At 39.0% G+C, this 24,095-nt stretch overlaps 1 protein-coding gene across 5 annotated transcripts in view; it reads right to left on the bottom strand.

Moving 5' to 3' along the window:
- The window catches only part of srgap1a (SLIT-ROBO Rho GTPase activating protein 1a), a 66,065-nt gene that overhangs the window by 28,697 nt on the left and 13,273 nt on the right, over positions 1-24,095 (bottom strand). For all 5 annotated transcript variants that reach the window (XM_077567923.1, XM_077567919.1, XM_077567920.1 and 2 more), the window contains exons 2-8: positions 18,114-18,309; positions 13,588-13,750; positions 7,303-7,365; positions 4,233-4,412; positions 3,248-3,376; positions 1,293-1,514; positions 1,023-1,124 (exon numbers count right to left, since the gene is read on the bottom strand). In XM_077567923.1, coding sequence (XP_077424049.1) covers positions 1,023-1,124; positions 1,293-1,514; positions 3,248-3,376; positions 4,233-4,412; positions 7,303-7,365; positions 13,588-13,750; positions 18,114-18,309 — 1,055 coding nt within the window. The remainder of the gene's footprint in view (positions 1-1,022; positions 1,125-1,292; positions 1,515-3,247; positions 3,377-4,232; positions 4,413-7,302; positions 7,366-13,587; positions 13,751-18,113; positions 18,310-24,095) is intronic.

The following is a 24,095-nucleotide window of genomic DNA, read 5'->3' as shown; positions in this document are numbered from 1 at the left end:
CTCTTCACCCGTTTGTCCAAAACACAACCACAAAGTCATCACTGAACTGCGGCCTAAGGTGTTCTGGTGCCAAGTGCTCGTGTGCACACGCTTATGTTTGAACATGGTGTTCGTTATGGACAATCCGTAATGGGTACAGAAGTCCAATAACAGAAATCTGATTGGGTTCTAATTGGGGGAACTTCCAGGTCTCACTGTTATTGCACACTTTAGCATTGAAGTCCCCAGCAGAAGTGCTCTCCTGCACCCCCTCCCAGTATTCCAAACAGGGTGGGTACACGTTATTGTAGTTTGGTGCATAAACACAAACAACAGTCAGTCATAATCTTTATACAAAACAACTATTCTCTTTCATGCAAACAATTATCATAATCTTATTTTAAAATACAAACCCACAACTAATGCAAAGTAAATTCAGCAAGGTTTTCATCATTTCACAGCAGTCAAAGAGCAAAGGAAACAGCTGCACTTCTGTCAAGCACTGGCCGGAAGCTTTTCCTGGCTTGGATGTTGTCAAAATGCTTTTAACGTTCATTTTTCAAGGATGTCTCGGGCACACAGTGCCAGGGTAGCAAGGCCATCTGTTAATAATAACACAAGGCAGCAATGTCCTTCTAGTTAGACCCACCAGGACATACACTTATTAAGCCATACAAGGACATAAGGCATCATACCCCCTCCCTACTTAATAGATAAACAATTTTTTTTTTTTCTGTTGACACTCACGCACAATATCAGTTTTTACATCATGCATGATGAGTCATCAGAAGTCCTCTGCACAATATGCATTTTAGAAATACCCAAATATCCACAACCTTAGTCTTTGTAGAATATTCACAATGGTGCTCATATGCTCATATGTGGAGAGGAGAAAGATACTGAGAACAAAGGCAAGATGGAAAGCAGGTTAGATGTGAGAGAGCAACCTGATGGATGTGACTATCTAATCTGTCTCATCTTATATTATGTAACTGAAAGAATTCCCAATATTAAAAGGAAACTTAAAATTAGTACTATTTTACCTCTTCATTTTCAATCTTCAGAGTTGACAGGCGAGACTGCAGCTGCTGGAACCTCAATATTAGCTCTCCATTCACTGGCGGCTGCACTGAGATCTGACACACCTAAAACAACAATAAGCATCAAATAAATACTGTAAGCCTGCCATCACTTTTCCCTATTGCTAACCACAATTGCCTTTGGTAGTGTGACTGAAAGCAAACAGATTATCAATTAAAACTGGGCTCACCAACATACTGGGTTCCCTCTACATTGTTTTTAATTGAACTCACCTCATCTCCCATGTGAGACTGAAATTCAAATTTTGCAGGCGGACAGAAGGCCGAAGGGAACATCTCCATAAACCTTTGCCTGTCGCTTCTAGGGTCCAGACTGTCTACTGCATTTTCAATTATGTCAAGACCCTCGTGGCGAGACGTCTCCAGGTTGTATTCAGCAGACAGGTAAGTCCGCAAGGCTCGATTCAAACTGGCATGGTATCCCAAATCACAGCACTAGACAGAAAGAAAAACTGGAGGTAACCTTTGGACAACAATTATTGTAACAAGCTGTTTTCACCCTTTTATACTCGGGATACATTATAACATTCTTGAAATAGTCGATAATTAGAAATATTGCCAAAGTTTGTGCGCCAAAAAAGCGCGTGCGCACACACACGCACGCACACACACACAAAACAATTGTACACTGTAAAAGTCTCCATTAATAAAGAAATGTAAAACTATTTTACACTGTAAAAGTCTCCATTAATAAAGAAATGTGCTGAGTCTGCAAATAATGCTCATGCAGGCAGCTTTGCACATAAATTCTCAAACACAAATCCTGGCCAGATCTGAAAGCTTGTGAGCAAGGCTGAGTGAAGGGTAATTTCACCACACAGCATGCTGCGGAATTGAGATTAGACTTTAGTCATCTCCTTCATTCCTGTCTGGAATACAAAATCTCAACTGCTTGATAAAAAAAAATCCACACTTTTCTCATTCCCTTCAGCAGCAATATTACTAATATAGCAACAATAAATTGAGCAATAAACTGTAAGGCAATTGTCTATAATATATAATTATCTGCAGGATTTCTGAAAGTCACTCAAACCAAATCTGCTGTTAAATTGGGAGAGAACTATATTGTTGAACCAAAGAGAACGAAAGAATACACACTTATAGCCTATAAAATACGAATTTACAGTATACAGAAATGAGAGATAATAGACAATTATATTTGCTGGTGTCATGCCGAAACCTTGTACCTCCAAAATCATCACTTTTCAGGAGACCCTGAGATATTGATCTATTCTAACTTTAAAATGATAAATAATATATGGATGTACCTCAAAAATTGAAAAAGTTACATCAATTTTATTGTTGCCAGTTTAAAATCCCCAGTTTTGAGAAGAAACGGATTCAAAGTTTTGGTCCTTGCATCTTTCAAATGTCCATAGCAACCAGTACCTTAGGAAAAACATATTGACTGCAAACTTTCGGGAACTGTCACTAATCACTGGAAAGTCAATTCCAATAGCTAGTAAGAACATCATCTAAGATTTCATCCATCCATTTTTTTGCCGCTTATCCGGAGTTGGGACGGGGGACGGGGGGGCAGCAGCTTTAGCAGGGAAGCCCAGACTTTCCTCTTCCCGGCCAATTTTAACTTTTGTGCTGCTGGAAAATGAAAATATAGACCTCAAAGAGGCTATTTTTGGAGAAATCTCAAAATCGACATCTTTGTCCAAACGATCGTTTTTTGTCACTAACTCAAAGCTAATGTCGCCAACATACTGAGCCTTTAGGAGGGTCCATGTGTTAATTTTTAATAAATTCTACATCAGCATTTTCAGCAGCTGGTTATGGTGGTTGTTGTGTTAGTTTTGTTTGTTTTCTTACAGTATTTAGTTTTTTGTTTGTTTTTTTCTGTATGCTTTTCTGTATGCTTGGGCCGTGCAACGACATTTTGTTCTGTATACATAGCATATTTGAATGAAATATATATAAATAAATAAATATAAAATATAAAATAAAATATATATAAATAAAGAAAATCAAAGTCTAATATTATGCACTAACCTACATTACTTCCCTCACTGGTGTAATGCTTACATTTACAATTGTAACTCTTTTCTAATGGTGTGTAAAAAAAAAAATCCTTAACTGCAGCACATTAAAACCAGACACAGAAACCAGTTAATCTACAACATAACATGGATGTTCATAAAGCATGTATTAATACTTACATCAATTAGATCAGTCAGGTCATGAATGTAGTACTTGAAAACAGACGAGTTGCTGGCTTCCAGTGTCAGGAGGTACTCATTCCGTGCTTTGATTGACTTCATCTTGTTCTCTGAGTACTTGGCTTGACGCTAATGATAAAATAAGAAGTGAGAATGAGACGCTGTGAACAACTGAGCTTGAGAGGCATAATGAGCAATGCAATGAGTCAAGAATTTGCTTTTGAGAAGTGATTGTGGTTTTATGTCTCTGCATACGCAGCAGAGAATGACTGGTGAACACCACCTTTTTAAAAGGAAATGTGAGTCAAAAATACAAAGCAACAAACAAGAAAAAGCTTCTCAGATCTCTCCTGAACTCTTAGTCCTCAGCCTACACTTCCCCTAAAGCAGACAGGCGGAAGACTGTTAGTCACCATCCAATGACCAATGCGCTCTGATGTACACACTTCCATATCATCTATATTTCAATACTCTCTACTACAGAATTCCAGGAAGACTAAAAAAAAAATCCTTTCCAATGCACATTTAATTTGAAAAATGTACCAGTACTTAAACAGAACTTTAACAAAGCCCTATGGTTGTGAAATGTGACCCATTAGCTCCTTTTCCATTTTACCGGTTCCACATAGGAACGGTCTTGCTTGGTCCTGAGTGGTTGCTTTTCCATTACAATTTTTCGGGGCTATACGTTTACAATGCAATTGCTTTTTAGAACCTCCTCTCAGGTGGTTGAGGTTCGCAGGCCAACTGGGGCCGAGTGGGTCCGTGACATCACTGTCTTCTGATTGGCCGACATATCTAGGCATTTCTTAAGGAACTCCACTGCACAAGCCATTTCCAGGTTTTAAAGACAATGAGAAAATAACACGGGCTTGCACAGTTCAGTTGAACCCACCCCTATCTAGCCCGGGGCAAATGGTACAATGTGGTATGGGGCCATTCTGGAATCTGTAATGGAAAAGTGGCTTATGCTGTAATAATGTACCTTCTCCTTCATCTTCTCAATCTTCTTCACAGAGTTGCGCTTCTGGTACTTGTCCTCCATGCGGATGCTGAAAACCGGATCTCCCCTACCAATCTGCTTCTCCTCTTGCTTTTCTGCCTCTTTCAGTTTGCTCTCCGCACTAATGCTTTCTGAGTGATACATGTGATAGGTCTTCATCACCTGGAGAGAGAAAAGGAAGGTTGCAAAGAAAAACTGTTCATGCTTATTTGTTACACAATGTCATCTATGTCTCAGTCATGTCTCAGGTTAGGAGTCTTATAAGTTGTTATACTGTATGACTGACCCTTTGCACAAACTACACTATACTATACTACGAGTCAGTTGATTCACCTCATGATATGGTTCAAGCCTACACCCGAGCACGCAAAGGTACTACCATCTGGAAGAATTAGAGAGAAGCTTTTAGTGCGGTGGATGAAATGCATCATGTGAATTGTGGACTGTTTAAAAAACTGGATTGAGTCATCAGCCTCCGGAAATTGTTAAGTGTGTGTTACTCACGCGTACCTAGTATAGAATATAGATCAATTATGCAGACTAAATGAAAGTATAATCAACAAGCATGAACATTAACTCCAGGTATTCAAGAGCACACAAGAGGTGTACAGAGGGATACGTTCCAGACCCACACACGTTGTGACGTCATGATACCAAAATTTTGACTTCAGTACTACACCTACCTGCAAAAAATACCTCGATAGTGAAACTGAAACAATACTATGGCAAAAAATTACAAATAAGTAAAACACTGAGAAATAATAGCTGACAACTAAACAACTTCAAATTTAAAATATTAATATGTTGAACATGTTTTAATCACTCCAGGACAACTGAACACATAGTATTTAACATTTTTAAAGACTGGTAAAACATTTGATGTATATAACCAGTAGCCTACTGTACAAAAGTCCGCTCCGGTTGCCGACAATCCTCCGTGATGGCGCATGCCACAGACTCCCGGTGGGTGGGAGGGAATCTGTGTTTTTGATTTTTTTTCCCCTTTTTTTTTTATGTGAAGCACCTTGTGTTGCAAGTATGAATGGCGCTATACAAATAAAGAATTGATTGATTGATTGATCGATTGAACACACTACTGGCACCAGTCAACACACTGTATCCATCATCCTAACATGTTGCAGTTCCTTTCCATTTCTATTTCTCTGTCTGGCCAACCTGTAAAGATCTTTCTCTCTTCCCTTACTGTCCAACATGTCATCATATGCCTCTTTTTTTATGCCATCTCCACCTTCCTTTGCCCTACGTTGCATCTCGTTGGATTCTTGTCTTCTCGCCTCAGTCTTCTCAGTATCCCACTTTTTTTCCAAGATAAACTTTCTTTGTATGCTTTTTTACACTTTCTGACTCCACCAAGTCTCCTTCTCCCCTTTCCTACCAGAAGACACTCCAGGTACTCTCGTCCTAAAATTGGCTGTAGCGGTCCAGTCTTATGGAAGTTTCTCCTGCCCAAAGTGAGCCTGTCGCGCCTCTTTTTGAAAAGCCGCAAGACACTCTTCCTTACTCAGATTCCACCACATGGTTCTCTGATCTTCCTTTGTCTGCTTAATCGTCCTTATCTCCAACAGGATTATTTTATGCTGTCTGAAACCGCCTTTAGATGTATCTATCGTTTGCACAAAATGTAATCCACCTCTGTGCTTCTACCTCTGGTCTTGTAGGTGTTTGTTACAGCAATGTCCATTTGTTTGGCAAACTATCACCATCTGCCCCCTCGTGCCAACCAACTTTCTACCTTTTCCTGTCATAGTCCCAACATTCAAAACCCACTCTTTCAGGCCTAGACTCTGTGCTTTACTCTTGTCTTACTGCCCTAACCTGCTTTCCACCTCTCCTTCATCTTCCACCCACTGTAAATGAATTTCCACCGGCACCCTGCGGGTGAATGGTGCCAATGGCGGTCATTATTGTTAACCAAGGCCACAACCGATTTGGTGTGGAATTCTTTGAATCAACGCTCATAATTGTTGGGCAAAATTTTAATACAGATGCCCTTCCAGATGCAACCCTTGCATTTACCGGTAGGCCGGGCTCAATACTGCCCTACAAGTTTGCACTGGCATGTGCGGTATAATAGATACAATGATGAAGACTGCGAAATCTACTCTATGTACCAGTGAGGACTCAGCGATTTCTATGTTGACATGAGGCGTGTTACTTAAGTGTCATTTAAATATATGTTTACTCCTGTTGCCAAAGTGTGAGAGAATACACAAATGTCAGCAAACTCCAGCTCCCGAACCTGTGCAAGCACTAAACTTGCACAAACCCTCATCTTTAACATATATTCAGACTAGCCCATTTTGTAATCTAAACATTTTTTTCCCCTCAAAATGAGTTATTTCTGTACAGCGAAAAGCCTGATGTGGAAGCCTTTGCCTTTGGTGGGGTTTGGCTCAACTCAAACTAATTTATGGACGGTTGACTGACCTTGGGCGATGTAGTCCTCATTTACTGGTCTAGAATCTGGCACTGGTGTGTTTACTTTGTTGCTTCTTTTAGATTCACATATTTAGAGATAGACCAGACCTGTTATTTCACTGGTGGGGGCAGACAGAGGGACTCTGGATGTCTGATGCAATAGCTTACCCGAGTGTGCATGACTCAATGTCGTGTGTGCACATGTACATCAACAATGGCTAAACCAGGTCAAATTCACGAGCGCGTGAGGGTGACACACTGTATATTGACTTGAGTGTACAACACTGTTGTGGTTGGAAAGCATTACTTCTGTTGTCATCTATTCTAGTAACTAAATGCTTTGCTGAAGTCGTCCTAAATTCAGGTGACCACAATACTGTGATTTTCATATTTTGCAAGCTATGAATTATTCTTTGTTATTGATTGTGGTTTTTTTTCCCAGCAAACATTTAATTGATCTTATTTTATAGTCTATTGTAATAAAGTAAATGGCATTAGTTACAATTTGGAGGCATAACAGTATAGACAATTTGTCAGTTGTTCTAAATGAGGCAGCGCAAGGCAATACACTTAAAGCACATTAGCTCAAAAAGGGGAAATCATTACTACTTACCGTGTATAGCTCATTAAGAACCTTCATTAAGTCTTCCTGGAGCTGAAAGGCTATTTCCTTGCTCTGGAAAAATAATCAAAAGAGAAAAAAAAGCAATGAGAACAACAGAGCAAGTTGCTTTCTCAACAACATTTTTATCACAGCTGCTAACCTTTCCAAAAACTGACATACTGCAGACATATAAATACACATTTTGATACAGGAAGACATAGGAAGAGAAATTAATGGCCTTTATTATCCATTTAGATTAATTCACCCCACATATATTACAATAATGTACCCCATTTTAAAGATTATGATTCATAGTAATAAATTCTGGTCTTTCCACTCCATCTGAAAACATGTTATCATTACAGTACAACATATGCTTACAGTCTTGTCCTGAATAGAGCTTTATCCAACCCAATGAGCCTACAGATTTGCAGATGTTGAGTCAAAATCTGACAAAAACCCACAATTCAAGTGGAAGAGGCATGATATTGATCTATTTCTAAAGTTATTTAAAAATAAATGAATGACGTGTTGCCTTTTAACAAAAGATTCCTGCTCATACAAGTTACGTGGGCAGATGTATGTCAGTGATAATCAGATGGACGTCAAGACTGTGCATACACATTTATCACCAATAAATCCCTCATGAAAGCCTTTTATTAATTTATAGTAAATTCTTCTTTTGGGGGGGGGGGGGGGGTGAAAAAAACTGTTGTTTTTATTGTCGTGTATGTACTGTTGCTTGACCAACGATGCCTGCTCGGAAGGTGATTGTGGCCCACTTTGGCACCCCTCTAGAGATGTGGCATTCTGAGCATGGCTCTGTGTGGAGTAGCACTTTTAAGATGATTAAAACCTAACACCGTGCCGCTCAGCTAAACTGGGCAGTTGAAAAAAGATAGACAAGCTTGATGCTTTTTACACATTCCTCACAATGCTGCAAGACGTCTGATCTGATTGAATACACAGCAAAGTGGATTACATTCTTACACTGGCTGCAAGGCGGGCGGGTCTCCAAAATTAGAGAATCATGCTGGTAAAGTAACACCTTCCTAACCACCACCTGGACAGTCAATTTCATATTTCCTAATCTGAAAAGTCTGTACACCTACATAACCTAAGGCCAAATTTGCAAAAGACAACCACACATATTTGTAAATTAAGAGTGGTTAAGGGTGCACAGGTAAACTGTCTATAATTCATCTGTACTATTATATTTGAAAAATAATGCTTTAAAAGGGATGTCAACCCTCAAATGTTCTTTGCAATATGATGTGTGCGCCCCTACTAGTGTGAACATGGCATTATGATTAATATTGCATTTGTGGAACATGAACTAAGCAGTTAAAGCCACCTGTTTTCAGGGCACAGGAAACAACCATTTGTGGCTCACCTGTTTTCTGAGTTTGGTCATGTGACATTCGCAAGATGAGCCGTGATTGGTCATTAACTGAGTATTTTCAGTGGACCGCAAGTGGCAAAATGGCCGTCCCCAATATAAATCAGAATATCGTGTTTGGACTAGTGAGGCTGCATAGAATATATTATTGTAAAGAACATTTATGGGTTGACTTCCTCTTTAAACTTTTTTTTTTTGTTTACACAACAAAGGCCATGAAGAAACAGGCCTTGACTAAAGGAAAAATCCATTTACAACCATCATTTCAGTGGACGGAATATTTGACTATCTGTCAGCTCTAACAGTCATCAACTCGAGTCCATTGGGAAGCCTTGGAAGTGTTCCAAAGCTCAATGAAACAAAAAGTCTTCTCAGTGTCACATGTGCTGCAAGGATTTGTCTGCAAGAGAGCTAAACACTGGGAAGAAAGCAACACTACTATTATGTTCTCTATTCTCACTTCTAAGAGTAGTTTTAATACACAATACTTTTTACTCGTACTTGAGTACATGTGTGAAGAAATAACGCTACTCTTATTCTGCTATATTGGGCTACACTAGAGTCGTTATCCGCCGTCCCAGTCATACATTAGATTTACCCGGTGGTGTAGTGGTCCCTGGAGACGTGGGTATACCCTAAATTGGTATGGGTATACCTTTATTTTTCGAAGCGATGATATGTGAGGGGAAAGCCATCATTTGTAATTACGCACAATAATAAAATGATCATGAATGAATTAGGAGCAGTTTGTAAATGTAAAATGTATTTATTGTGAGGTAAACATGAATAATATGTTATCCACTATAAAATAAAACTACTTTAAGTTATTGTATACAGTATACAATAACTCGGTTAACGTTACTTAGACCTAAAAAATAAGGTAAGGGAAAGGGGCTTCATAGACACTGAGATGACGATGGGAAGTTTGGGAACCAAGCCTTTGTAGAGATCCGTTGTACTAGTCATAATTTGGGTTGGGTTTGAGTTGACTTTCAGGTTGCTTTTGTCATGGCTTGGGTTTAGTTTTGGTTTTGTTTGAATTTTGTCCTCGTTTCGTTCATGATCTGTGTTTTTGTCATATTGTCCTTGTGTGCTTCCCACGTCTCGTCAAGCTTGATCTTATCCACCTGTGTTTGCCTGCCCTTCCTCGTGTGTCTACCAATCAGTGCCCTGAATTTTTTTGACGACTACTTATTACTTTTACTTGAGTAACATTATTTTGAAGTAACGCTACTCTTACTTGAGTAAAATTTTTGGCTACTCTACCCACCTCTGCTCATTTTTCAGTACTTTTATTGTCCTACTGACTGAACTAAATGATTATGGGTTAAGTGCTGAGATGTAAATTGGCAGCTGCTGTAAATTACCTCAGCTCACAATGAAGCTAGTAATCAGTGATAGAAATATGTTCTGCCTGATGTTCTCCGTATTGATTTGTAAGTGAAATCTAAAGTTCCAAAAGAACAAATTATAGCACACATTAGTCTTACAGAGTACAAAAAGACTGCCAGTTTATCAATGTAAAGTGGATAGAAGCGACATGATCAACAACAACAAAAAATGAGGTGTCATACATTAAAAAATGACATTTTTATGCCATACATAAAAAAAGACATCAATGACATGAAGATTCTAGTGTCATCCACCAATTCCCTGCACAGCTTGATATCTGACCACACAGGTTAATACAAACACGTGTCTTTGATGGAAGGATGACAAAACTACAACCGTCTCCTCAAAGTTGTTAAGGAGCCCACACACATACCACTAACCTTGGTAAATGTTCTGTTGTTGGAGCCTCATTATTGAAACTTTTCTGGGATCAAAGACTTTGTGAGGTTTTAATTGCAAGCCTAGCACTGGCTCAGGTCTCATATAACCTGGACCTCCCACCACACTATCATTTTTCTGCATACTGTTACTGGAATTCCCTGTGCAATTCAAATACCAAAGCACTTGTGCAAAGGTCTTAGGTCATGGTATTACAACGATGCTATAATGACCATGTACAATGTCGCTCAGTAGAGCTTAGACTTCAGCCACAAAAATGGGGAACACAAATTATGCAGTGCCACAGTTGTGTTGTCTGCGAGGATGCTGACCCAGACGGGCAGAGACAGTGGTAGTGGCATTCCAGATAACAGAGTAAAAATAAATCCAGCATTTGCACCTCAACCCAAATCGGTTCTTCTTTAACTCACGCACCACCCCTTCTCAAAAAAGTCTTGAGGAAACCATCATGCAATGATCTACCATTTATTGGTTTAGTATGCCAGCTGGTAAAAAGGCCTATCAAAAAGCTTGTGGTGTCTCAAAACATCTGCTTTGTCCTGTATACAAAATGTGTGTTGATTTCAAAAGGTATTGTATTATACGGTAGGCGTAGATATGGGAAGGGTAACCACAGTAAAATCTGTAAAAATAATTGTGGGACATCTGGTGTGATTAAAAGATCAGTGACACTTTATACACCAAAGGAAATAAGAGCAACAGTTTCCTGTTTCTCTACTGTGTACATGAATGAAAAGCCTTTACCTCAAAAATCAGCCTAAATGTTTATGATCATGGCTTGCTAGAGCCGGAAATAAAGGCGGAATGAGAGAGACGGAAGAGATGGAAATAGTCACATAAGCTAAGATGACACAAAGGCATACCTCTAAGGCAAAGCCACTTTGTAATTTGGGTCTGTGGTGAGTTCAAGTGACTCCAACAGCAAAAGGAACTCATAATCCACTAGGGAGTTGTCATCTTTGTGGTAGGCCAGGCGGCAAAGGACTGGTTTTGGTCATGAATTTATAGTTTTGATGCAATGGGGTGAAACCTAGTGATTTGAAATTAGGCAGATTAAGACTGCATTCTTACTGTATATTTAAAAAAGAGCTGAATTTTACGAAACATTAATTCAAATATAGTACTTATATCTATCGGATCTTTCATGTAACTACTTTGTAAAATACTTCATGAGAAGTTGGCTATGTGGTGCATGTTGAAAAGCAAAAAAACTTACTTGTACTACATAATAGTGTTGTTGCGATACTGATACCAGTAAAAAGCAACTAGGGAGTTTAAATCTTACTAAAAACAGACTACATGACGATATCTTCTCATGCTTCAGACAGCCATCTGACTGCCTCAAATGTACAGACCCAGAGCAAGTCTCAAATCTCAAAATGAGAGTATGTCAGTCTTTAATCTTTGTATAGCGGGACAAAAATTAGAGACCACCCTTGTTTCTTCACTTTACTGTTCATTTAGGCCCCGTCCAGACAGAAGCAAAGCCGGCTTCGTTCCTCAAACAAATCTTGTACACACAGAAGCGTTACAAGACTTGTGTGTGTCCAAAAGAAGACGCTGGGGACGTTTAATTGCTGTAATGTATATGCAAAGTCTGGAGCGGTGCTGTAGCGCAGCCACGGGGAATTAATGGAAACCATAGCGTTGCACGGGATACCGGTACCAGTACCGTACCCTGATGTTTTGGCGTCAAAAACGGCTCGGTATAATTTTTTCTTAGTACTGGTACTTAAAAAAATAAATACGAGACAGCCCGCCAACTCTAAAGGCATGTACACATACATGCATAGCTGCCTGTCTACCGATATGTGGAAAACGCCTTAAGTAAGCGACACGCCTTTTTCAGCGTGTGTGCCAGAGGGCGCAGGAAGATGGCTTCACGTACTGAAGCGCTTGCTGGACGTGCATTCCTCGTTGGGAAGAATGAAGCACTAATTAAGCTTATTAAAGCTTGTTACTAAGTGTAGCGCTCGCTGGCCATCCACTCCTTGTTGAGAAATATGACGCGCTACTTAAGACTTAAGGCTCCACGGGAGCGCGCAAGCAGAGTGGAAGCCACGCGACAGCATTGGCATTGCCTACGCATGTTTTGAATAAAGACATGAACAACACACGTGTGGTTTTCAATTTTCAGTTTTAGAAACGTTTTGTAACAAGAGCAAAGGCTTTTTGCGGCGAAGCAGAAGAAAAAGCAGACATCATTCCTGCAGTGGACTCAAGGTGCGATCAATGAACAGGCACACAGTAGGAAATCACAGAAAAAGCTCAGACGACTGACATAGCAACAAACACAGGTTGTGACACATTTTTTACACTTCTCTTAAAAATAAGTGGAGTGTGAATTATTTTGTTCCCAGTTTGTAGTATTTGATTACACATTCGACTAATTGGGACCCATGGATTTGCATGTATCAAAACAACATGACGCCATTGTTGTTGACAGACTGGCAGTTTGCGTGCAGTCACACGAGAATTGGAGTATATGTCATCAAACTACGACAATGTGTTGTCATTTAGCTGCGACCTTTACGTCATCACTGGAGGAGTATCCTGCATATGGTGTCCAGACGGAGGCATACGTATTGAAATCTTTCCACTCTGGAGCCCAGTTTCACAAATGATCGGTTTGAAGCTCTGAAACCGCTCCGTCATGAGGATACATTGAAACTGGCTTTTTTGTGGACGGGGCCTTAAATGCCTACGAATATGCACACACAGCTGAATCAAATAACCAGGCTCATAATCAGGTTTCTGCAGAGCTTGCTGATGAATTAAGTGTGTTTAAGGAGGGAAACCTCTAAAACATGGGGGTCTGTGGCCCGCGAGGACATCTATGACCTAGGAAGAACAACTAAAGATACATTCTACGTTTTTTGTTTTTTGCGTGTGTGTCTGCGTGTTACTTAGTCTCTTGATACACTTTTAGTGGCAGAAACTTGCCAGTCTCTTAATTTTTCCCAGAGCTGTGGGACAATTTGAATTGTATTGGATGACAGCAAGTGTTGATTATTTTATTAAATTTGTGTGATTTGGTTAATTTTTTTTTTTTATGTACTGTACCATTAAACTTAGTGAGAAAAAGTGCACGTGATATACCTCACCTTTTTAAGTAGTCGTGTGGAGTCCTCGCTAATCTGCATAAACCTCATGATGACATTGTTCAGGTAGATGTCGCTTAGAGTGGCGTGGTCCTTACTCTCCCTCCTCACCTGGTTCAGCAGCAGGTACCAACAGTTGACAGGGGACAGCAGATTCTGGTCTTTTCTAGTGACAAAGGTGAGTTTTGAATCAGAACATAGAGTTTCAGGAGCGATCTGTAACAGTTTCTCAATGAGTAGGATGTCAAAAAATATCAGGGTCTGTATGAGGTGCATCATCGGCCTCCCTTGGTGTTTAGTGTCCTAGATACTGTCATTTCTGGGTCTAAAAGTCCTGTATATATTACAAGGGCAATGCTGATAAGCATGATACACTTGTGTCCATGACATTTCTGGGACAAAGCTCATACAGCTCTCTGAGCCAAGCAAGCTTTATATACTCTTTGCGACGTCAATGTGGAAAGGCTGTGGGAGTTCTGTATTTTAAAATTCAAGTCAAACACTATGGAACAATTGTCGCAGCAGACATGGATAGTAAGTCACAGTAGACATGGATAGTAACCTGATGGGAAAAGTGCTATCCTACTTCCTGTGCTGCTATTCTACTCTTATAAGTGGTAGGATATTGTCCAGGGTTGATCTGTGACAGAAGGATATTAGTATGAATACATGTGTGTGTCTGGGTGAGTTTGTAAGGATGGGCGAAAGGTCAAGTCTTGCAGGAACCATATGGAGAGTTGCCCCTGCTCTTACCACACATAGGCAGTTTACACAGACGGGCAACACTTGTCAACACAACAGGTGAAAAAAACAGAACTTGGCCAGTGACCTGGCCTTGAACCTTTTGCAGTGGCACCCTAACTGCTGCAAGGGCAAAAAGTAAGCATTCCTGCACATAAAAAAACTGTCAAACAAACTATAGAAATGTTCATTGAAAAAAAAGAAGCAAAAACAGGATGTAAATTCCATCTGATGCAGGCCAAAGCAGAATGATTAATTGGTGCTGCATCCTAATGCACGTCATGTGGAAAAGCCAATAGAAAAAGAACACGGAAGAAGAATTAAATGAGGGATGTGGTTGAAAAGTTTAAATGGTAAAATGCACTACTGGACAGCATCACACACACTCTTTGAAATAGCAATTGCAATAAATCCTCACTACATAATATATCAGTAGAGAGCAAGACATCCACTCTGCAGGAAAGACAGCACGTGTGTGTGCCTGTGCGTTTATTAATTCATAGTTCCTTTTTGGCACATGCCGGTGTATAATGTCCAGGCGGCCACAGACACGAAAGGGGACAAAGTAAATGACGAGATTTTCAAAAATAGCTACTTGAAAAGCACAACAGTCCTAATCTTCCTCTATTTTGAACTACCTTGTATGTTTATATAGGTCTGCAGGGAGGCTTTGCCTGTAGAGGAAAACGGACAGTGGAAATGAACAAGAGGACTAACATTCCTTGTGGGGATAAATTTCGGAATTGTTCACCCAACATAATACCAGGAAAATCTCACTATGTCATCATTTCCTCCTTGGCTTGGGCGGGAACTGGGTCAGACAGACAGACAGATAGAGGGGCCATAAGGACATTCTATGCAATTATAAAACAAACGACTGTCCACATGGAGCACGGAAGGCGTGGAAAGCACCACAATGGCAGATTGTTGGCTGCTGTTACTGTTAGAATGTATGTTCTAGTCATTCATGTAGTTTAAATCCAGGAAGGGCAAATTGCAACCTAAAAAGTGTGCCCATACGATGAGAGGCTGCTGACAGTGAAGGATTGCCACGTCACTGTGCAGGATATTGTAACATGAGCTCTTATCAAGAGTAGAGACAAAATGGCAAAGTCCTCTAGTAGCGCACTGAATATACATGTCATTAAAGAACAGCGGTGAAAGCTTTTTACAGGGGAGGACATTTATCTTCTGTCTTTTTTCTATTGAACTCCTGTATGACATCATTGTCAAGACAATGGCCTTGTAATAACAAACACTGCCAAGCAAACACTTTAAAAAATAATAAACCAAATCCTCTAAAAATCTGAAGTATACAAAAAGTGTAACACAAACCATTATCAGCTGTTAGAAATGATCCCTCTTGGGTATTTTATATATATTCCTGTACTAATTACCGTCTTTTGTGGAACCATTCCTCAAAACTCCTAGGGCTGGAAAAAAAAAGTCGACCAAGTTGGTTGGGTCGACCACAAAGATTGGTCGACGGAAAAATGCAGGCGTCAAAGCTATTTTAATTTTAAAAAGCATATTTGGGGCACCTACATTTACATAATTATTTTATATATGGTGCATGTATAAAATAATGTATCCTGCCTTACGTTATATTGCACTTGTAATGCACTTGAAGTTGTGTTCCTAAAATCCAAATGGCCATATTTGATATTTTGAGATAAATGTTTTTTGTTTTTGTTTTTTAAGCTACTGTTTTATAAAATAATTATAAATGAAGACAAAGTTCTTTTTATCTTTTTTTTTTATAAGGAAAAATACCTCTAAATGCAATTTGAGGCACATTCCCTCCGTTTAAACTTGGAAAGTGAATTACAAAAGTAGCATAGGTCCATAATATTGAAAACAAAATAAAGAATAGCAAGCAAGCCAAGCAACAGCTGTCAAAACTACTGTTGCCAGCCAGGCACCCGTTGCTAATGCTAACAGCCAGCTGCTAGTCCAAGTGAAGTCACAAGTTGTTAAAGTCCAAGTCAAGTTGCAAGTCTTTTAGCATTTTGTCAAGTCGAGTCTAAAGTCGTCAAATTAATGACTTGAGTCTCGAGTTCAACTCACATGACTCGAGTCAACACCTCGGGTAGGTATGTAACCTAGTGCCAGATGTGTATTCAATTTGTAACCGTAAGTACTGGTAATAATAATGTTCATTAATGCTTTTCAAAGTTTCCCATTAATCAAAACAGTGCATTGAAATGTTTAACTGTACAAAAGTTGTTGTTGTTTTTTAATCATCTAACGTTGACTGACGTTAAAATGCGCTATAAAATGCTGAGACAATCACTTTAAATTTGAGTGCTTTCAAGAAATTCTACAAAGCAGATTTAAGTTATTTGGTAGTGTAGACATTCAGTGGCCATGACAAAATGGAGAAACGTAAATTGCATTAACATCCATATTATATCATAATATATGCAATGTGACTTTGTAAAACAGGAGTTAGTGGAATTACGTATGTGAAGGCATGAGGGCAGCAATGGAGCTCAAAATGCTTATGAGAACAGGACAAGCACTGTCTCACAATTGCAACGAAAAAAACATATGCTGCATATTGATGCGGTTTTGACTCAAAGTATGTAATTTCAAATTCAGAATTGCAGCTCCACTGACAGGCCCAGCAGGGGCTCACTACAGAATGTTGCTTGTCTAGACTAATTACCCAGAAAGCTGGTCATTGTGATGCTATTTTAACATGTTGTTGCTCTGCCAAGATGACCTGCCATATGAAAACTGGCTCAAGGGTACAGGCCAAGTGTATTTTTTTTCACGCCACAGACATATCTGTCCAACAAAAACAGGCCACAGAATGTGAACACAAAGGCTTCACTGTGGGTGTGCTGTTTATATGGACACGCACATATAGACCTCTGGCTTTAAGTACACAGAAGGGCTTTTAATGCTATTTAAACTTATTGTATTTGTTTAAGAACTATGCTCCTGTGACCATACACCCTGCAATGCAAACCACAGAGCTTCCTACAACTAGTCCTTTAACTGGGAACATACTTGGGCACACAGCTGCTCGAGCCATCGACGCTTCATAGAGTAAGCAAAATCTATTTACAGGCTGTTAAAAAAAATGATGCATTTTATTTTTATTCCCTCCACAAGTTCAAACAATATACTAATGTCGGCCTTTTTCACTAAGCTTCATCAGTGCAAATTGGGTCAAGAGAGGGAGGAGTTACAGTAGTGCAGGGGTGGCCAAGTTCAGTCCTCAAGAGCCACTATCCAGCCTGTTTTTCATGTTTCTCTCCACTAACACACCTGATTCATGATCGGGATCGTTATCAGGCTTCTGCAAAGTTTGCTGATGAGCTGATCATTAGATTTGGCTGCGTTGAAGGAGGGAGACATGGAAAACAGACAGGATAGTAGCTCTAGAGGACCGAACTTGGCCACCCCTGCAGTAGTGCAAAAATAAAAGGAGATTAATTGCGCCATTTAGTACCTTCATAAATTGTATTCTGCTGCCAGAAGTGACAAAACATTACTTCAATTTTAGTCTCTGTATAAACCGTTGTAACAATGATCATATTCAAACTACCGTGCACTACATTTGTTTGATGATCTTAATCATTAAAGTGTGGAAACTATGCAAAAAATAGCAGGCAAATAGTTTTTCACAGCATTGTATGTGCTATAATACGTATTACATTGACACTTTATTACCATAGTTAACCTCTGCGTGTGCTGTTTATGCTTTTGTTTATGTTCACAAAACTGGTGCAGATGTACCGGTACCTCATTTTTTTAGGCAGATTAGTAGGTGAACTCACTTGTACTGTTGGTGGTCCTTTGTGCTGCGAGTCTTGGCCATGAAGCGTTCAGCCAGTTTCTCAAGGTTTCTGGAGTATTCCATCTCAATCTCCGCCTTCTTCCTGAAGAAATCCTGAAGGTCCTGCAGCAGCTGGACCCTCATGTCTGTCTGCTGGTCCATGCATTTCTGCTGCTCTACTAACTGGGCCCGGATCTCTAAAAGGAAAAAATAATACATAAATTGTTACACAACCGCAACATGGCAAGTGACAGACTTCCAGCGTTGGGGAATCCAGGTCCAGATAGTAAAAACCCTAAAACAGTTTGGCTTTACCCACAGGTACATCTACTCAACAGGTGGAGGCGAGCTCATTTACTTACCAGTTGAGTAGGACCTGGATTCCCAAACCCTGCATACTTCAACATGATGAGTTGATGTTCATGTTCATTCTAAACACTCATAATTCAAATCATCAAGACAATTGTGCCCGTTTGTTTTGACCAATCACGACCATGGTTGAAAATGCCGTCTTCGTTCTCGTCGAAGGGGGCAAGAACATCTTTACCAACTAAAAATGTACGAAGTGCCTCTCGCTGTTCAACATTCAACAAGGAGACGGTGAGTAATTCTGCAAGAACAGAATTAAATGCAGCGTACATTCGTCCATGTTAGGTTTGTTTAATTGCCCTGGCGTTGGCTTCCTGGTTTGGTCACAGCTGCATATCACGCCCCAGACCACCAGTGGTTTGATCGGTGGAAATCAATGGGTTCGGTACTTGATGTATTCTCAGAAGTTTGTGAACTCACAAATACCGCGAGAATTCAGCTTGCAGAGCAAGGTTTCAGGGTTTGCTCTCTCTGGACCTGGATTCCCCAACCCTGCCAATGTATTATGTGTGAGTTTTCTATATGGTACACTGACATTGTATGGACATTGAGCAAATATTGTAACTGTATTGACACTCCTTTGGAGTATCATCTTCCACAAATAAGCATTATCTGTGCACTACTGGAAGAGCATCAATGTAAACAACATTACTCTAATGATGTACACAAAAGCAGTGAACATTCCTTGACAATTATCTGGTAGTATTAGTATGAGATATTTTATATGGTATTTTTCCTCTTGAGAGTTGTATCATTCATTTTTATCTTTAATCAATTTAATTGTTTTTAATTTTATCTATAATCAATTTAATTGTTGTAAAAAAAAAAAGGGATGTCAGTATTAATCAGTATTTATTTGGCTACTGGATATCTGTGTTTTTTTTTTATTAGTATGGAACTTTTTTTACATTTTACAAATAAACAGAGAAAATTAAAGAACACATAACTACCATTAATTTCATGTAATTTTAAGAATAAATACTAAATTGGGAATGGGATAGAGATTTGTCCGGGACATAAATCTTTGTCCATATTACACACCTCTAGTGGCAGTAACAAATGCTTGTAGATGCAACCATCAAGTGACCAGCTACTACAAACCTATCACCTAGTTTTGACAGTATAAATAATAGTAATTGTATTTATAGAAGTACTCAGACGTACAACTAACCTGCTGCATGCAACATCTGCAATAAAAGAAAAGCTTAAGTTCTGAAGTCAATCCATCCATCCATCCATGTAGTCTAACATGTGTCTGAAGGCCTACAGTACACTATGTGATAAGGGATTTGTATATGGACATCGTGATTAAAGAAGGACAATGGGACATGAAAGCCACGTGTGAGTCCTTTTACACTGACTGCTGAGAAGAGATAAGTGCGCCTGAACAATGTATGGACAAAAGCACCTACTGTACACAATACTGATAAACATCTACTGTTTCAATAATTAGCCATCAAAAAAAAAATCTACACAAGCTTGATGATGTTCCATAATGTGACATTGCTGTCATGTTGACAAGAGAGAATAGTGACTTGCAGAAATAAAAAGGGCCATATAACTGTCAGCAACAAATCCAGCTGACTGATGTAGTTACAGTCAATGCGCCCCAAAGAACACAGTGTTGACTGAGACAATGAAAGAGCACAGTTTGGTCTCTGTGGAGATCAGGTTGGACTATAGCCTCTTTGTTTCTTTACTGGATGATATCCAAATATCCACATTTGGCCACATCACATAATTCCCATTGTCACTTTCATAGGGGCAAATATGTTCAAAATAGCATCCATGCCAATTCTACTGTCAAAGAAACTGCCTTGTAGGCTAAATATGTGCTATTCCACTTTAGCTCCGGAAAAACAGGACTTTCGAAACATTTGAATTGTGTCTACTGTTGGAGTGCCAGACACAGTATTTTTCTCTTTTCTACCTTTTTGAAGCGTCACTAATGTCCTCTCCTCATTGTTACAGTATAACAATTTCCCAAAAGTTACTTGCAGCAAATGCAGGAATGCACCATAAAAAGACTGAAGAGTTTTCACAGGTTTTTTTCATTAGTCTCTCCCAGCAACTATCTGGGACAAGTAGTTGCACCACATCAAACATTGGGTTGCATTTGCAGAATTGCTCTACGGCTGTACCTGAAATAGTAGCTGGAAATTGAGTGTGGTTTTGCCACACTTTCATCTTTAGTTTGACACTGAAAAGTATATTCTTTCCGAAACCTGCTGAGGTAATTGACCAATATTAATTGCAACAGTAAAAAATTGTTTCATTAAATTGTTTCTATTTATGTTACCGTGTCTGTAAAATGCTAAGTAAATCACGTTCAAGTTGGCTGATGTTATGTCATTTTATGTTGGATTGACTTCTGTAAGACAAAGTTCATAATATGTTCAAAAGCAAATAGTGAATGGCTTCAGAACAACACTGCTTGACATTACTGAAATATCAGCAAAATACACCAGATTCACATGAGGGTCTTTCCGTGTTAATTTATTTAGATCCCAACGACATTCCCCAGTGTTACCTCTTCAGTTTGCCTGATTTTTATTCCACTAGTGCATTATGATGTCTAAAGAAAGAATTCGAAGTTTGAGCCTCCTTGCTCAAACGATCGTCGAGTTATGGCCCTTCAAAGTTTGGGTGTCACACCCACTTTTGACATCCGGGAATTGCACCTTAAACTTTGGACCATATTTGGAGTTAAGGTAGGTACTAGGGTTGACACGATACAAAAGTTTCAAACTCGGAAAATACTCGATACTCCATACCCCGGAGATAAAAAAAAAAAGACAAATACTTTAAAAATGCAAAGAAAATATTTGTACTAACATAACCGCAAAAAAATTTATTAGTTAAATTAAATTATTAATAATTAGGAAATTAAAAAAAATTAACAATTACTTTTTCACATGCAAATACATTATAAATAACAGAAATAAAATAATACATCATACACAAATTACCACAAAAATGACAACATTTTTCGTTGTCTGAGATTAAAAACACACAGAATACATAAAAAAAAAATTGAGGTGGTTAACTACAAGTAGTCAGGCCTATATTTTGAGGCAGTAAACTACACAAGTGTAAATAACAATCAACAATATTTTAGGTAGTAAACTACACCAAAAATAAACTATTAGTAAAAATGAACATCAAATGTTGCAGTTGCACTCAGCTACACATTTTTAAAAGGCTAAAATTGAACATTGCAAATATCTATTATGGCATATATGTGTTTAGAAAGTGCACCTTATTCTATGAATGACTGTCTAGCTTGTTGTATCACTGGTCTGAATTTTCTTTGCTGTTGGAAGATTTTTCGCAATATAGACAAGCATGTCAATGTGCTCCTCTGTGTCTTGCGCTCTTCGGGTTGCAAATGAGCACCAATGTAATAAACACACGCTCAGAGGACAACTTCAAACAGCAAAGCCATGCACAGGTACTACACATTGACTGAGAATAAAGCTAACCGTGAGCCCGCAACTAATGGCTAATAACAAAATGACGTTAACTGAGGCTAAACGTGGTAGGCGGCTAATGGCTAATAACAAAACAACAAGGCATCTTGTCCACCAAAATTGTCTGGTTTGGCCCTACTGCCGCCGCACACATGAAAAAGCAGCAACTGAGCAAGCGTTGTTGTTCACCATCAGCTAGTCTGCCAATATGTTGAAAACAGGTGTATATTACTGAAGGGGAAAAGCCAACAGCTGTCCCACCGTTGTGTTGTTGGTGGGAGAAATGAAGTGCTGAGAGAGATAAAGGTGTTTCAAGATCAAAAGTCAAGGCAGCATCTTAATCTCAACAAAGCTGACCTCAGGTTTAAGACTTAGCTGTTCAAGCCTTGGATTTTGACAGCTCGGATGTTTGTGTTGGCTAACAAATACAGTGAAACCCGTTTGGTGGTGAGTTAAGTACTTGCAAAACACTCAAGAAGCATCTTGATCAAAGCAAAGAATTCAAATCAAGGAATTACTTCCACCTGAGGAGAGACCAATTGTAATTGCAGCATGCAAGTGAATATGAAACAAAAAAACATGTATATTACCTTAAGTTCAGGAAGAATTGTTTGTGATATTATAGCAAGCCACTAAGAATGCCCCTGGGCTTTGTATTTACTGCCTAACAGGGAATATGAATGGACCTTCGTGTCTGTCATTTACAAGTTCTGAAATATTCTGTTATCCCCCACTTAGTATGCACTTTCAAACCTTTATATGAGGCAGTTTGCTCTCATTTAATTTTTTATCACAGGCTTCTGAGGGCATCTGAAGGTGTTTCTCGACCTTTTTTGAGTCATGGCACACTTTTTTCATTGACAAAATTTTGAGGCACACCACCCATAGAAAAAAAAAACCTGACTAAAACGGCTATAGTATTTCATTTGTTAACGCTTCTACTATATCTATTGTATGTCATTGATCAACAAGTTCACATACTTGGAAAAGCACAAATTATATGTTGAAATCAAAAGTGCAAATATTCTTACAGGTGCATTATGCACATTATAATAAAACTATATAAAAGATATTGCCAATGCTAAGAAATATGGAGTTCCTAATAGCCAACATTGCTATAACTGTTACTCTATTTGTGTGTTCAGATAAATGAGCTCATTTTAATGGTTTTAGTATAAATCATAGCCATGAATGCAGTTGTACAGTATAAAAATGCTTAATATGAAATCATCACAATTTCACAAAACTTATGGGCCACCACTGCAAATTATTTTGTTGATACCCAGAAACATGGTCAGAGTGTGAAATTTTCTGATAATACTTGCACTTCTGGTCCAAAACATCAACTTGACATTTTTCGTATTTAAGATGTAAATGTATATATATTTATGGTGTATGATGTGTAGACTTGTACAAAAAATATGAATAAAAAACATTGTAGTATTTATCAGTAATACTAATATAGTGAAAATGCTTTGAAATGTGAATACCGGTATTTACTTTGCAAGTCAATTTGCGTGTGCACCCCTAAATTTTTTTCCTAGACCACGCTCCTCGCAAAAATGTTAGTCTGCACTGCAGCCCTGATATATGTGCTCAAAATAGGTAAACCACCATCAGCGAGTCTGCCCATGGCGAGGGGCCGCATTGCTGAGGAGTGTCCCACATTGTCCCTCAGAAATGACCGATAATGGTATCAGTCACTCTTGTCAAGTTGTCAAACCCGCAATTGAAGGCGAGGAACATCGACTCTTTGCTAAAATGCTAAGGAAGGAAAACACGTCCGTCACGTTGTGACACACTTCCCGCGGCACCTCCAAAATAAAAGTCACTAGTAACTACACAATTCAGCTGTCAAGACACTTTTATTGTGACGAGGTCCGACAACAACAGTGCCCCTGTGCGCAAATGACATTTTCAGAGCCAGTCACCGCACAACATCTTGTAAGCTTGCCTCGAGCCTTGAAACTAATAAATGAATTGTAACGCAACACATTTCACATGCAATAATGATAACAGTGTTTCAAATATGGGGAGAATAGTTAGTTAGATTAGTCCGTTTATGAAAAAAGAACAAAGTTAGTTTAACCGCCGTTATTCCCAAAACTGTCTGGTTGTTACCAATTAGTTAGAATTGTACAATT

The sequence above is a fragment of the Vanacampus margaritifer genome, chromosome 6, assembly GCF_051991255.1.
Source record: "Vanacampus margaritifer isolate UIUO_Vmar chromosome 6, RoL_Vmar_1.0, whole genome shotgun sequence".
NCBI lineage: Eukaryota > Metazoa > Chordata > Actinopteri > Syngnathiformes > Syngnathidae > Vanacampus > Vanacampus margaritifer.
The sequence above is the reverse complement of the archived record's forward strand: the minus strand, read 5'-3'. Positions and strand labels throughout refer to the sequence as shown.